This window comes from Rhinopithecus bieti, unplaced genomic scaffold (genome assembly GCF_001698545.2).
Source record: "Rhinopithecus bieti isolate Rb0 unplaced genomic scaffold, ASM169854v2 scaffold_9824, whole genome shotgun sequence".
NCBI lineage: Eukaryota > Metazoa > Chordata > Mammalia > Primates > Cercopithecidae > Rhinopithecus > Rhinopithecus bieti.
Genome location: NW_016806132.1, coordinates 84,788 through 101,095, shown reverse-complemented (window position 1 = coordinate 101,095; position 16,308 = coordinate 84,788). Strand labels below are relative to the sequence as shown.

The 16,308-nt window shown below is 58.9% G+C and overlaps 1 protein-coding gene across 1 annotated transcript; it reads right to left on the bottom strand.

Annotated features, from left to right (window-relative positions):
* Positions 1-3,476: 3,476 nt before the first annotated feature.
* Positions 3,477-15,707, bottom strand: GTPBP6 (GTP binding protein 6). Its single transcript, XM_017874819.1, has 10 exons — positions 15,280-15,707; positions 13,577-13,714; positions 12,178-12,248; positions 11,847-11,977; positions 10,629-10,696; positions 9,035-9,193; positions 7,352-7,560; positions 5,890-6,038; positions 5,518-5,670; positions 3,477-4,236 (listed from the first exon to the last, which is right to left on the bottom strand). Exons 1-10 carry the CDS (start codon positions 15,626-15,628, stop codon positions 4,113-4,115), a joined length of 1,551 nt encoding a protein of 516 aa, XP_017730308.1. The 5' UTR covers positions 15,629-15,707; the 3' UTR covers positions 3,477-4,112.
* Between the last annotated feature and the right edge of the window lie 601 nt (positions 15,708-16,308).

Here is a 16,308-nt window from a genome sequence, read left to right as displayed (position 1 = left end):
TGGTCAGGCTGGTCTCGAACTCCTGACCTCAGGTGATCCACCTGCCTCGGCCTCCCAAAGTGCTGGGATGACAGGCGTGAGCCACTGTGCCTGGCCGCCAGTATTTCTTTAGATTGTTTTTACGGACAGGGTCTTGCTCTGTCACCCAGGCTGGAGTGCAGTGACGCAGTCACAGCTCACTCAGCCTCAACCTCCGGGGCTCAAGTGATCCTCTCACCTCAGCCTCCCGAGTAGCTGGGACTCCAGGGGCACACCCCCACGCCCGGCTAATTTTTGTATTTTTGGTAGATATGGGATTTCGCCATTTGCACAGTCTGGTCTGAAATTCCTGGGCTCCAGTGATCCTCCCACCTTAGCTTGCAGAGTAGCCGGGATCACAGGCATGCACCACCATGCCCAGCTAATGTTATTTTTTTGGTAGAGACGTGGTCTGGCTATGTTGTCCAGGATTAGGTCTCAAACTCCTAGGCTCACGTGATTCTCCAACCTCAACCTTAGACATAACTAGGACCTCAGGTGTCAGCCACCACACCCATTTTTTTTTTTTTTTTTTTTGTAGAGATGGGGTCTGGCTCTGTTTCTCAAGCCGGAGTGCAGAAGCGGCAGAATCATAGCTCCGTGTAACCTTCAACACCTGGGCTGAAGCAGTCTTCCCGCCTCAGCTTCCCAGGTCACTGGGACTAGAGAGTACACCACCACGCCCAGCTAATTATTACTATGTTTGAGACGGAGTCTCGCTCAGTCGCCCAGGCTGCAGTGCCGTGGTGCGATCTCGGCTCACTGCGAGCTCCCCCTCCCGGGTTCAAGCGATTCTTGTGCCTCGGCCTCCTGAGTAGCTGGGACTACAGGTGCCCGCTACCACGCCTGGCTAATTGTTGTATTTTTGGTAGAGACGAGGTTTCACCGTGTTGCCCAGGCTGGTCTCGAACTCCTGACCTCAGGTGATCTATCTGCATTGGCTTCCCAAAATGCTGGGATTACAGACATGAGCCACTGCGCCCGGCCTCAAGCCAGTATTTCCCGCCCTAAATCATTCCTGGCTGGGTCCCAGCCCAGTAGAGCCTGCCCCACAGCCCAGGGTCCAGCAGAAGTGTTCAAAAGTTGTCAACCCTGAGCCGTTCCGCAACCCTGCTGCCCCATTCTGTGGAAGCCCCTTAAAGGCTGTGGCCCGGGCTGTTCCCTCATTCATTCCTGCCTCCCAACCCAAACCCAGGCATCCCCTTGTGCCCTGCGTGGCATGGCGGCCTCTTCTCTCAGGAAGGGTCAGGAGTAATTTCTTCTTTCCATGGTCTCTCTGTGCTAGCCCCAGTCACCTCCGCGAAGTAAAGTCCTGTGGGTACAAGGGAGAGAACCTCCCCACCGAAGGCGCCCCGACTCCGTTGTGAGAGACTCGCTGGTTTCAGCGCAGGCTTCTTTCTGCCTCTGAAGCCTGAAGGCTCCTAGTTTCAGACACCGATCCTGGAAATACTTTTGTTTTTTGAGATGGAGTTTCTCTCTTGTCATTCAGGCTGGAGTGCAATGGCACAATCTCAGCTCACTGCAACTTCTGCCTCCAGGGTTCAAGTGATTCTCCTGCTTCAGCCTCCCAAGTAGCTGAGATGACAGGCATGTGCCACCGTGCCTGATTAATTTTGTATTTGTATTTATTTTTTGAGACGGAGTTTCACCCTTGTTACACATTGTGCAGTGCAGTCGTGCAATCCCGGCTCACTTCAACCTCCACCTCCTGGCTTCCAGCAATTTTTCTGCCTCAGCCTCCCAAGTAGCTGGGACTACAGGCGTGCGCTGCCACACCTAGCTAATTTTTTTGTATTTTTAGTAGAGACAGGGTTTTACCATGTTGGCCAGGCTGGTCTTGAACTCCTGGCCTCAAGTGATCTGCCCGCCTTGGCCTCCCAGAGTTGGTGGGATGACGGGCGTGAGCCACTGCGCCTGGCCTATACGTCATTTTTTACATGTCGCTCGTTGGAGCTGCTGGTTCAAGTTCTCAGCCACGGTGGACACCAGCCACCATTTTTCTTTCCCTTTCCCGAGGAGGTCTCCTGTTTATTTCACGCTGTAACAGCAGACGTCAGAATTTCTCAGGATGGTCCTCAAGAGGGTTATCCAGTCCATGCTGGAATAGGTTCTCTTTGGGACCTAATGACTCATTTTCCAAAAACCCGCTTCTGCTTTTGGTACCCGGTTGCCACGGGGAAATGGTGAAATGAAGGTGCCCCAGATCCAGAAAGACGCACTCCTGGGGCGCACGCAGCGGCGGCCTCAGCCCCACGACTCTGCTGGATCAGGGCTCGGGAAGGGCCTGCGGACATGCAGAAGTTGCAGGGAACCTCTCTGACTTCCACCGGCCCCGAATCCCCATCGGGAAACCCTGGGGTCTGTCGGGAGCGTTTCCATACAATCCCCAAATTCATACAGATCGTTTAAATCAAGGAAGACAAAGTCAAATTTTTGTATGACTTTAGTCACCATCAGTGCAGCCAAGACAGATTTGGCAGCTTTCAGGATGGCAGGCGGGAGGCGTCTTAAGAAAATGTTCATTCAGGCCGGATGTGGTGGCTCACGCCTGTTATCCCAGCACTGTGGGAGGCCGAGGCGGGCGGATTACAAGGTCAGGAGTTCGAGACCAGCCTGGCCAACAGGGTGAAACCCCATCTCTACTAAAATACAAAAATTAGCCAGGCATGGAGGCAGGTGTCTGTAGTCACAGCTACTCAGGAGGCTGAGGCAGGAGAATCGCTAGAACCTGGGAGGCAAAGGTTGCGGTGAGCTGAGATCGTGCCACTGCACTCCAGCCTGGGTGACAGTCCGAGACTCCAAGTCAAAACCAAAAAAAAAAAAAAAGGAAAAGTTAATTCATTGGGCACCTTTTTCAGGTCAGAGGTTTTAAAAAATCAAGTTGTGAGGCTGAGTATGGTGGCCGGGCAAGGTGGCTCACGCCTGTAATCCCAGCACTTTGGGAGGCCGAGGCGGGCAAATCACAAGGTCAGGAGTTCAAGACCAGCCTGCCCAACATGGTGAAATCCTGTCTCTACTAAAAACAAAAAATTAGCTAGGTATGGTGACGTGCACCTGTAATCCCAGCTACTCAGGAGGCTGAGGCAGGAGAATCATTGGAACTCAGGAGGCGGAGGTTGCAGTGAGCTGAGATCGCACCACTGCACTCCAGCCTGGGCGACAGTCCAAGACTCTTGTCTCCAAAAAAAAAATATTAATTCAGGCCGGGCGCGGTGGCTCATGCCTGTAATTCCAGCACTCTGGGAGGCCGAGGCGGGTGGATCACAAGGTCAAGAGTTCAAGACCAGCCTGACCAACATGGTGAAACCCCATCTCTACTAAAAATACAAAAACTAGCCGGGCGTGGAGGCAGGTGCCTGTAATCCCAGCTACTCGGGAGGCTGAGGCAGGAGAATCGCTTGAACCCGGGAGGCAGAGGCTGTAGTGAGCCAAGATCGCGCCACTGCACTCCAGCCTGGGCGACAGAGCGAGGCTGTCTCAAAACAAAACACACTAGGCGTTTTGTTTTCCTGTTGGAGACGGCGAATGTACGTGTAACGGCTGGACGGCCTGGCCACACGCAGGTGAAATCTCTGCATCTCTTAGCGGATGATCTGTGACACACGTCCTGGTATGAAGTTTCTTCTTTAATAAAACTGTTTTCTTTCCCTTATACTTTTGTGGAACGGTTCTCTGTGCTGCCGGGAAACCTGATTTTCAGTCATTGCCCCGACGTCACCATGGGACACGAGACCGTGTGTGAACACAGCCGGGTGGAGGGGCCATTCGGTGCCCACCAGGGCCACGGCTCATGGCAGGTGCAGGAGGAACTGGAAACGCCGCTCACGGAAGTCAAAACAAAGATTTAATGTCCTGCTATGGAAACATTCTGAGGGGAGCCAGTTTGTGGCAGGCACCGAGGGCCCGCTGGAATCGTGTGGAGTGGACGCTCGGGCGAGACCTGCTTTGGGGCAGCCGTGGCCGTGACACCAGCCCGCGCGTTCATCCCAGCAAATGTCTGGCAACAAGGTGGGCCCAGAGCCAGACGGGGCACCCGGCTGCACCCGACACACAACAGCAACGCCACAGCTCCCCAGGCCTCCACGGGGGTCCGTTCATCCTGGAAAGAGCTTCCGGAATTTGCCATAGGCCGAGTCGCTGATGATGACCGTCACGTCGGCCGCCCCGTCCTCAGGGATCACGTCCACGTCCTGAACTGTGGCCTCCTTATACAGCCAGCTGCGGACAGACGCGCGTTGTACAGAAACAAGCAGAACCCGTAAGTATTTGCTTAGTTTCACAGTAAATAATGATGCTAAAAAGAGCTTAGCCCAAACTATTCATTCATCAGATCGTTCTGTTTCCCTTTTTTTTTCTTTGTGAGACAGAGTCTCGCTGTGTCGCCCAGGCTGGAGTGCAGCAGCGCAATCTCGGCTCACTGCAACCTCCGCCTCCCAGGTTCACGCCATTCTCCCGCCTCAGCCTCCCGAGTAGCTGGGACTACAGGTGCTGCCACCTCGCCTGGCTCATTTTTTGTATTTTTAGTAGAGACGGGGTTTCATCGTGTTAGCCAGGATGGTCTCGATCTCCTGACCTCGTGATCCGCCCGCCTCAGCCTCCCAAAGTGCTGGGATGACAGGTATGAGCCACTGTGCTTGTTTTTTTTTTTTTTTTTTTTTTTTTAAGATAGGGTCTCAACTGTAGTCCAGGCTGGAGTGCAGTGGTGCGATCATGGCTCACTGCAGTCTCAACCTCCTGGGCTCAAGCCATCCTCCCACCTCAGCCTCCCAAGTAGGTGGGACGACAGGTGTGTGCCTCCATCAGCTGCTATTTTTTTTTTGAGACGGAGTCTCCGTCTGTCGCCCAGGCTGCAGGGCAGTGATGCAGTCTCAGCTCACTGCAACCTTGGCCTTCTGGGTTCCAGCAACTCTCCTGCCTCAGCCTCCTGAGCAGCTGGGATGAAAGGTGCCCACCACCAGGCCTGGCTAATTTTTGTATTTTTAGTGGAAACAGGGTTTCACATAGTGGGCCAGGCTGGTTTCTTGAACTCCTGACCTCAGGTGGTCAACCTGCATCAGCGTCAGCCTGCGTCAGCGTCAGCCTCCCGAAGTGTTGGGATTTTACAGGTGTGAGCCACCGCGCCTGGCGTAATTGTTTATTCTCTGTAGAGATGGGATCTCACCGTGCTGCCCAGGCTGGCCTCAAACTCCTCAGCCCAAGCAATCCTCCCGCCTTGGCCTCCCAAAGTCTTGGGGTTACAGGCCTGTGCCACTGCATCCAGCTGGAGCTTGCTTGCTTATCGGCAGGGAGACCTACATCCCTCGCCTGTCAGCACCGGTTAGGCACCTGTTGTATGCAGTCACACACATCCATTTGATGCAAACCCGTTCATCGCGTCTGGACAGCCTAAAGCTCTCGGGGGACCCCACAGCTCTTTTTGTACCCACCAAAAGCCCATCTCAGAGGCAGAGACAGACATCCACAGCACCATCCCGTCTCCTGCCCCGGCTGGCCGCTCACCTGAGCTGGGCCCCGGCGAGCCTCACGCGGAGAGTGAGGATCTGTCTCCCAGTCGCCTTCAAAACGGCCGCATTGAGCTCAGCCTTCAGCTCCCGGAGCCCGTGGCCCAGCAGGGCAGACACGGGCACGGCGTTCGGTTCTGTGGGGCTGTACCTGCCAAGGTGGGGATGCCACAGGCCCTGCTCAGCCTCAGGGCAGCTGGACGAAATCAGGGTCCTGCCCAGGAATGCGCTGCCCACGGGGTACAGCCTGGGGCCACTCCCTGTATCTCGGCTGCCACCGCTGCGGTTCATAGGAGATGGGGCATCGCACCACCCGGCTCCAGTGCATGCAGGGGAAGGAGACGCTTGCAGGCACCAGGGCCGCACTCACCCGGGCACGAGGTCCACCTTGTTGTGAACCTCCACCATGGAGTCCAGGAGCCGGGCGGGCAGCTGCAGGCTGTGCAGTGTGGACAGAACGCTGCGTTTCTGGAGCTCCGCCTCGGGGTGGCTGACGTCCCTCACGTGCATGATGAGATCCTGCGGGCCGGGCCGTGCGGTCAGAGCTGCGAAGCTCCTGGTGTCTGACCCCAAGCTTGCAGACCGGCCCGGAAGAGAGGCTGGCACGAGCTCCCAACGACAGGCTGGGAGTGGGAGGTACCCCTGTGTGCAGGCCGCTTGGACACCCCAGGACCAGCCTTCCACGCCGCAGGCAGCAGCTCTGCACCCCCAGACCCACGCACGAGGGGGTGCCGTGTGTGACGACACCACCACCCGCCCACCCGGTGGGTCTCCAGAGCTTTGGGCAGCTTCATCCCCCTGTCAGATCTTTCGTCTTTAAAGGATGCTTTTTCTCGCATTTCAAATCTCTTACGGGCAGGTTCCTGATACAAAATATGAAAATCACAGGGAAGAAAACAGCCGTGTCTACTTCTACCACGTATACGGCTGGAGTATCCACGTCTCCTTTCTGGTGGTTTGGAGGCACTTAAGACAAATAATATTTTTCCTGCAACCCCAGCACTTTGGGAGGTGTCTTGAGGCAAGAAGTTGGAGACCAGCCTGGGCAAGAGAGCAAGACGGTTTCTACACGAAGCACAAAAATGAGCCAGGCCCAGTTGTGCGTGCCTGTGGTCTCAGCTACTCAGGAGGCTGAGGTGGGGGATCGCTTCAGCCCAGGGGGATGAGGCTTCCTGTTTCTACACGGGCTCACGGCGGCAAGAACACGGCCCTGAGTGTTGGTGAGGCTGGAGCAACCGCTCAGCCTCTGCCCCGGGGCATGGCAGGCTTGGGGGACACTCAGTCTGAGCCCCAGGAGGCAGGTGTTGTTCTGGTCCCGAGTTCTGTGGGTGTCCGAGCGCCGGGTCCCTGGCTGTGTGTTTCTGAACGCCCAGCCCTTCGCTGTGTGGGTGTCTGAGCGCCCGGCCCCTGGGCTGAGTGGGTGTCCTAGCACCCGGCCCCTGGCTGTGTGTGTTTCTGAACACCCACCCCTTCGCTGTGTGGGTGTCTGAGCGCCCAACCCCCAGGCCAAGTGGGTGTCCAAGAGTCCAGCTCCTGGACCAAGTGGGTGTCCGAGCGCCCAGCCCCTGGCTGACTGGGTGTCCGAGCACCTGGCCTGTAGCTGTGTGGGTGTCCGAGCGCCCAGCCCCTGGCTGTGTGTGTTTCCGAGCGCCCAGCCCTTTGCTGTGTAGGTATCTGGCGCCCGGACCCTAGGCCGAGTGGGTGTCCGAGCACCCGGCCTGTAGCTGTGTGAGTGTCCCAGCGCCCGGCCCCTGGCTGACTGGGTGTCCTAGTGCCCGGCCTATGGCTGTGTGGGTGTCTGAGCGCCCGGCCCCTGGTGTTCCCGCACTCACCGAGTGGGCCACGTCTTCCAGGGTGGCGGAGAAGGACTCGATGAGGCCGTGCGGCAGCTGGGAGAGGAAGCCGATGGTGTCCACATACAGGACGGTCATGCGTGAGGGCAGCGCGCCCGCGTGGGCCGTGACGTCCAGCGTGGCAAACAGCTGGTCCCGCGGCTGGATGGCGGCATCGCCCGTCAGCGCCTTGATCAGCGTGGTCTTTCCTAGGAGGGCGTGGAGGTCAGGGCGCCGCAGAGACCCTCGTGTCCCAACTCCTGGTGTGGCACCCGGGCCCTCCGAATGGAGACCACGACACCCTCTTTGGTGGCCGCACCCCGGGCTGCACGGTCCCCGAGCCCCTCGGGCACCGATACGAACGCGTGGGCGAAGCCACGTCGCTGCTCTCGGGCCATTGCAGCAGGGCCGCAGTGTGACACGGAGCTGGTGGTGCAGACAGTGTGTGAAGGCGTGGATGGGAGTGGGATCGTCTGTGTCGATCTGGCAATGGCGTAGATGGTGGGATGGTAGAGAGGGGGTGGTGGTGCTGCTGTGGCTGGGAGGATGGTGAGACGGAAGGGAGGTGATGGTGTAGACAGGTGGACTGTGTACATGGGGTGGTGGTATAGACGGGGCAGTGGTATGTGTAATGGAGACAGTGTAGACGAAGGGAACACTGTGGTGATAGACGGGTGGATTGTGTAGAAGGCACGGTGGATAGATGGGCAGGGGTGATGTGTAGACAGAGGATGGTGCAGACGGAGGGAATGTTTCGGTGTAGACGGGTGGATTGTGTAGACGGATGGTGGTTAATAGATGGGGCAGGGGTGATGGTGTAGACAGGAGGATGGTGTAGACGGAGGGAACTGTTGTGGGTGTAACGGGTGGACTGTGTAGACGTGGTGGATAGATGGGCAGTGGGTGATGGTATAGACAGGAGGAAGGTGTAGACGAAGGGACGCTGTGGTGTAGACGGGTGGATTGTGTAGACGGGATGGCGGTACAGATGGGGCAGGGGTGATGGTGCAGACAGGAGGACGGTGTAGACAGAGGGGAGGTGATGGTGTAGACAGGAGGACAGTGTAGATGAAGGGAATGCAGTGGTGTAGACGGGTGGATTGTGTAGACGGGGTGGTGGTATAGCCGGAGCAGTGGTGATGGTGTAAACGGGAGGACGGTGTAGACAGAGGGGAGGTGATGGTGCAGACAGAAGGACAGTGTAGATGAAGGGGACACTGTGGTGTAGACGGGTGGATGGTGTAGATGGGTGGTGGTATAGACGGGACAGTGGTGATGGTGTAGACAGGAAAATGGTGTAGACAGATGGGAGGTGATGGTGTAGACAGGAGGACGGTGTAGACAGAAGGGAGGTGATGGTGTAGACAGGAAGACGGTGTAGACGAAGGGGATGCTGTGGTGTAGATGGGTGGACTGTGTAGACGAGTGGTGGTACAGACGGGGCAGTAGTGACTGTGTAGACAGGAGGATGGTGTAGACGGAGGGAAGCCTGTGGTGTAGATGGGGTGGTAAAGCTCTAGATAGGAGGACGGGGTAGACGGTGTCCTCACCATGGCCCTGGTATACCCACCAGAGAGACCACGGGGAGCCCCTCTCCTGGGCAAGTTCTCGCCGCAGCTGGTGCACCGCACACGGACACTAGGGGAACCCCTTCCCTGGGCCAGTCCTCCCTGCAGGGCTCACCGCAGTTGGTGTACCCCACCACGGAGACCACGGGGAACTCCCGCCTCATCCGCTGCTGCCGGAGGAGGTGCCTCTTCTTACGAAGCCTGTCCAGGGCCTTCCGAATCTTGGCTTCCTTCTCTCTCAGGAGACGCTGCTGCACCTGCATGAAGGACTCTCCTAAAAGCAGCCAAGACGGGGAGGCGGTGAGCCACGCAAGAGCGGGGGGTGCCACCAAGGGTCCGCGAGGGCCCGGGGCCTGCTCCTGCTCCGGCGTCTGGGGGCCCGCCTGCCTTCCCCAGCAGCGGCCCCAACGCTGCCCCGTTCCATGAGAAAGGGCTGTGCTCGGCGGACGGGATCTCGCCTCCGGGCGTCCACCCTGTGAGGTCGACGAGGGCTTCCCGTGACTCGGGGAGAAAGGAAAGGCCTGAGCACTACGGAGGCCTCCGACCGGGGCCTGGCCTGGGACGTCACTGGGAGCGGGGCTCAGGGACGCCCCTTCCACATCCGAAGTCCCAGAACCTGGGAATGGGACCTGATTTGGAAATATGCTCTTTGTGGGATCTCAAGATACCATCCTAGGTTAGGGTGGGCCCTAAGGCAATGACCTGTGTCCTTCTAAGAGGGAGAGACTGGAGTGATGCGGCCACAAGCCCAGGGATGCCGGGAGCCCCCAGGAGCTGGGAGAGGCAGGAAGGAGATTCCCCTAGCGCCTCCGGAGGGAACTGGGTACAATTGTAGTGGATGGAACTGTGGTTGTCCCAAAAGCTCTGTCCACATCCTAATTCCCAGAACCGGTGAATGGGACCTTATTTGGAAATAGGATGTTGGTCCCAAATGAAGGATCTAGAGATGAGACGATCCTGGATTACGGCAGGTCATAAATGCAATGAAAGGTGTCCTAAGAGACAGAAGAGGAGACACAGACACAGAGGAGGAGGCCACGTGGAGACAGAGGCAGAGACTGGAGTGATGCGGCCACAAGCCCAGGGATGCCGGGAGCCCCCAGGAGCTGGGAGAGGCAGGAAGGAGCCTCCCCACTGGGTACAATTGTAGTGGACGGAACTGTGGTCCTCCCAAAAGCTCTGTCCACATTCTAATTCCCGGTGAATGGGACCTTATTTGGAAATAGGGTGTTGGTCCTAAGTGAAGGATCTAGAAATGAGATGATCCTGGAGTAGGGTGGGCCATAAATGCAACCACAGGTGTCCTTGTAAGAGACAGAAGAGGAGACACAGACAGAGGAGGAGGCCACGTGGAGACGGAGGCAGAGACTAGAGTGATGCGGCCACAAGCCCAGAGACGCCGGGAGCCCCCAGGAGCTGGGAGAGGCGGAAGGAGCCTCTGGAGGGAGTGCAGCCCTGTCCTCACCTTAGATCTCAGACTTTTGGTCTCCAGGATGGGAGAGCATAAATTTCTGCTGTTTAAATCCCCGGTTTGTGACTCCCTGTTTGGGCCAAAACCTCAAAGAACCACCATCATCTCCTATCTCCTCAAATGCTACCAGGAGACGAGACCCCAGCCGGCCCCCACCCTGTCAGCATCTTCCAGGGCTGAGGGTGGCTGCCGCGGATGCCCCCATTCCCAGGACGCCCTGGGACGCGGCCCGAGTTACCTGACCCCATGATGTAGCGCGAGCCGGGTCCCCGGTGCAGGTGGGCAACGTCCTGTTTCAGGTTCGACCTGGCGTGGGAAGGAGAGTGCCTCGCTCTCTGTGGACGCTGTCTCCCTCCCAGCAGGGGTCGAGGCCAAGGTGAAGGGGGCACTGAGCTGGGGCCTCCGGGCGGAAGGGAGGAGCTGGTGCTGGGGACCCCGCTCTGCATGTAGCTCAGATACTGTGAGTAACATATGTCCCAGGCCGAGGGGACCTACCTCACGGGGAGCTGGGCGGGGGTGGCGGCGGTCGGGGAAAAGGAGCCCATCAGGCCTTGAAGACAGTGACCCCACAGCACTTTTCTTTCTTTTTATTTATTTATTTTTTTGAGACGGAGTCTCGCTCTGTCGCCCAGGCTGGAGTGCAGCGGCGTGCTCTCAGCTCACTGCAAGCTCCGCCTCCCGGGTTTACGCCATTCTCCTGCCTCACCCTCCCGAGTAGCTGGGACTACAGGCGCCCACCACCACGCCCGGCTAGTTTTTTATATATTTTTTTAGTAGATACGGGGTTTCACTGTGTTAGCCAGGATGGTCTCGATCTCCTGACCTCGTGATCCACCCGTCTCGGCCTCCCAAAGTGCTGGGATAACAGGCTTGAGCCACCGCGCCCGGCCCACTTTTTTTTTGAGACGGAGTCTTGCTTTGTCACCCAGGCTGGAGTGCAGTGGCGCGATCTCGGCTCACTACAACCTCTGCCTCCCCGGTTCACGCCATTCTCCTGCCTCACCCTCCCGAGTAGCTGGGACTACAGGCGCCGCCACCTCGCCCGGCTAATTTTTTGTATTTTCTTTTTTTCTTTTTTTTTTTTTTGAGACGGAGTCTCGCTCTGTCGTCCAGGCTGGAGTGCAGTGGCGCGATCTCGGCTCACTGCAACCTCCACCTCCCCGGGTTCCCGCCATTCTCCTGCCTCAGCCTCCCGAGTAGCTGAGACTACAGGCGCCCGCCACCACGCCCAGCTCATTTTTTGTATTTTTAATAGAGAGGGAGTTTCACCGTGTTAGCCAGGATGGTCTTGATCTCCTGACCTCGTGATCCGCCCGTCTCGGCCTCCCAAAGTGCTGGGATGACAGGCATGAGCCACCACGCCCGGCCCCCCATGATGCATTTCTTCCTCACGTACCCCCAGAACGACCTACAAGTGAGTACAGAACGGAGGGGCCCGCATACCCTGTCACGATACCTGTGCAGCGGGATCTCCGCCAGGGCCACCTGAAGCCGGGCCTCCTTCGTGCGGGCGTTGCAGCGGAAAATGTGCAGGACAACTGTGAAGCGGTCAAACACCTCCACGCCCCAGGCGGCTTCCAGTTCTTTCTACAAAAGGAGAGAGAGCAACTGAGAAGCCACAGGGGAAGGCCAGGCGCTGGTGGCCAACCCGAGAGGAAGGAGGACGTCTGTCATGCCTTAACCCCACCGTGTCCTCATCTGTCCCCCGCCTGGCGGGACACGGTGACGTCCACTCTTTCATCACGGGGAATACGGGGACAAACACAGCAAGCCACGTTCTGTGGTACCTTGGTCGGGGCTGCCATCCTCTCCACGTTCAGGAAGATGCACGTGATGTCTGGAGACCCTCGGATCTTTTCTACCAGAAAGAGGGGGTCCCGTCAGAGGCTGGCCGTCCAGGTCCCTGGACTGCAGGATGAGCCCACGATGTCCTTTGGAGTGCCCAGGTCACAGGCATCCCCGACTTCCTGAGCACGAGACCCAGGATCCAGGAAGTCGGTGTGGGAGAGGGTGTGTCTCGGGGTGTGTGCCTTACACACATACACATGCAGACGGTGAAGACATCCCGGCAGGGACACACCCACACAGTAGACACATCCCGGCCAGGACACACACACATCCACACACAGTAAACACATCCCAACAGGGACAGACACTGACATGCACAGACACACAGATAAACACACACACAGAGACACACACACAGACACATGGTAAACACATCCCAACAGGGACAGACACGTGCACAGACACACAGATAAACAGACACACACACACAGACACACAGTAAACACATCCCAACAGGGACAGACACAGAGACACACACACAAAAACACACAGTAAACACATCCCAAGAGGAACACAGACACACATGCAGAGACACACACACACAGAGACACACACACAGAGACACACACACAAAGACACACACACAGTAAACACATCTCAACCAGGACAGACACTGACACACACACAGACACACACATAGACACACGCACAGTAAACACATCCCGGCCAGGACACACATACACACACAGTAAACACATCCCAACAGGGACACACACAGACACATGCACAGTGGACACATCCCAGTGTGGACACACGGATGGTGAACACATTCTGGTGCGACACACACAGAGACGTGTGAACACATCCCGGCCGGGATGACATGCATCTGAGTCAGGCAGGGAAGCGGACCCCCATCTTGGCAAGAGACCCAGGGAAGGCGACCCCCCACCTCGGCAAGTGAGTAGCGTCTTCCCCACTCTGCACTGTAAGCCGGATGGTCAAAAACCTGGGAAGCGCAAGGATCCCGTGCAGGACCCCAGCCTTAGAGACTGCGCGGGGGGCCACCTAGAAGGAGGATTTGGCTGGAGGCTGCAGGGGCAGGTGGGGTTACAGCCAGTCCACTGCCCACCCTGTTTGTTGGACTCTAAAAACTGCCCTGACCTAACCTTGACCAGTTTAAATCTCTCCAGGGCCGGGTGTGAGTCTCGACACAGGTGCAGCCTCAGCGTCCTCCGACTCCTACTGGTGTGTGCTCCCAGCTCACCTGGGCACCCCAAGCGGCCGTTTCCCCTCTGGCCCAGCGAGACCCCCGACTTTCAGTCTGTCTGGGTCGACTGTTCTCGGCAGCAGCGGACAGGAAAGGAGGTTTGGGGAAGGAGCAGGTCTGCACGGACCCACCTGTCAGGTGTTGGAAGTTTCCTTTGCCGAAGAGGAGCTTCCTGTCCGGTGATTTGGTGGATACGACCATTGTCTGCACCACGGACCAGCCGTCCAGCGTGTGCACCAGTGCTGTGGCCTCCGCCACCTGCCACTCCGCTGCGGGGACACAAAGACCACCGTGAGAGATGCTTCCCTTCGGGGTAGGCCCGGGGCCCCCATCCACACCCGCCCAGGGAGGCCTCCTCCTGTCCTTGAGACAATGGCCCCTGAGAACGCACCCCCAGCCGGCGTTTGTCCCCAGATATGACTCCATGCCCCGTAGGTCCTCTAAGTAGGAATCTGACGGGGGAAGGACGCTGGAGCCACGGCGGGACACGAGGGCGACCCTGCCTTACGTGGAATTTGGGCTCCTGGAGGGCGCAGCAGGGAACCGGGGAGCTGGGGGTGCTCAGGGATTACTGAGGAACCACGGGCAGGTTTTGGGAAGAGAGAGGCAAGAGGTCTGCGTGCTGTTCTGAGCACTTTGGGGCTTCCCCTGTTCCAAGGATTGACCATTTTGGAAAACACCCGTAAAGGAAAACCATTCATCGACTACAGGGACTTCCAAGGGAAAAAAATCAACGTTTTTGAGACTCTGGCACATGCAGCGACTTACTCATTTGCATTTCCTCCTAGGGGAGTTGGCGGGGGGGACTGCACACGGATTGGTCCCCTGGACACCCTCCCTCCCCTGACCCCAAACACACCATGCCTACCTCTAACCCAGGGCAAGAGAAACGGGGGTCCTATCAGCGAGAACCACCCCACCCCACTCCACCCCATGGGCTCCATCCCACCGGCTCGACCCCACCCCACAAGATCCTTCCCACCCCACGTGCTCCTCCCCACAGGCCCCTCCCCCTGAAGCCCCGCCCATGCACCTCCACCTATGACAGCCTCCCCTCTTCCCCATAAGCCCCACCCTTTCACCCATGGGCTCCTCCCCCGAACCTTGCCCATGTACCTCCAACTATGAGATCCTCCTCTCAGAGCCCGGCCCGGGCATCACCATCCAGGAGATCCTCCCTTAAGAGCCCCGCCCCTCAACGCCACGCCCTTGCGTCTCCACCCATCAGATTCTCTCCTTAGAGCCTCGCCCCCTGAAGCCCCGCCCCTACGTCACCACCTGAGATCTTCCCCTCAGAGCCCCGCCCTGCGTCTCCTCCTGTGATTCTCCCGATCCCCGCCCCGGAATCTCCACCTATGATTCTCCCGAGCCCCGCCCCCGAATCTCCGCCTATGAAATCCTCCCTGCAGAGCCACGCCCCTGCCTCCACCTATGAGATTCTCCCCACAGAACCCCGCCCCTGAATTTCCACCTAGGAGATAGTCCCCTAGGAATCCCGCCCCTCAATGCCACGCCCTTGCATCTCCACCCATCAGATCCTCTTCTTAGAGCCTCGCCCCCTGAGGCCCCGCCCCTACGTCGCCAGGCGAGATCTTCCCCTCAGAGCCCCGCCCTGCGTCTCCACCTATGAATCTCCCGAGCCCCGCCCCCGAAACGCCACTTGATTCTCCCGAGCCCCGCCTCCGAATCTCCGCCTATGAAATCCTCCCTGCAGAGCCACGCCCCTGCGCCTCCACCTATGAGTCTCACCAGAGCCCCGCCCCTAAATCTCCCCTCAGAGCCCCGCCCCAGATCGGCAGCTCCCGTTTTCTCCTGGAAGCCCCGCCGCGGTCACCTCGCGTCATCTGCGGCTTCCCCGGGCCCCACTTGACGTCAGGGTGAACCAGACACACGCGCTGGGTCCCCGCCGGCAGCAGAGGCTCTCCCTGCAGCAGCTCCTCCTCCGCGTTCTCGTCCGCATCTTCCGGCTCCTCCTCGTCGTCTTCCGCGCGGCTTCGGCCGTCGTCCGCCCGCAGACCCCGCCCTCCGCCCCATAACCCCTCCAGATTCCCGGGGCCCCTGTGGCCGGCAGCGGCGAGCGCGCGCACGGGACAGGACGGCGCGGCAGCCCTCGGAGCCGGGAGGCCGCGGCCCACGCGGGAGAGCCGCAGTACCGGGCGTACGGCGGCCCGCAGGACCCACATGGCGCGTCGGGCGGATGGGCAGTGGGGCGGGGACTGCCCACAGGCCGATCCTTGTTACGTGCTCGTGATTGGCGTGCGGCTGGGGCGGGCTCACCAGCGCCTCGTCTCGGCACAGGGCGTGCTCCTCATTGGTCGCCCCGCGTCACGTGCTGGTGATTGGCGTGCGGCCGGGGCGGGCTCCCCAGCGCCACTCCCCGGTACAGGGCATGTTCCTCATTGGTCATCCCGCGTCATGTGCTGGTGATTGCCACGCGCCGCGGGCAGGGGAGGTGGGGCCGGGCCGCTTCTTATTAGGCGTAGGCAGATTTTTGGCGGACCCGGGGCCCGGTGCAGCCGCCGGCCATGTGGGCGCCAAGACTCCGAGCCCCAGCGGCGCTGCCCTCACCCACCTCGTTCTCGCTCCCGTCCTACCCCGTTCCGCGCTGGGTAGAGTCCAAGTCTGATTGCGAGGGTGCGGAACGCCGCCTCGGGGGCTTGACTTCAATCCCCGGGCATCCCAAACGCCGCCCCGGGGTCCCCACGTCTGCCTTGGGGGCTCGAGTCCAGCACTGGGGTCCCGGACACCGACCAGGGGTCTCTACGTGTGCTCTGGAGCCTGGAGTGCCGCCGTGGGGGTCCCGGAAGCCGCCCAGGAGTCCCCACGTTTGCCCTGGGGGCATGAGTCCAGCTTTGGGGTTCCG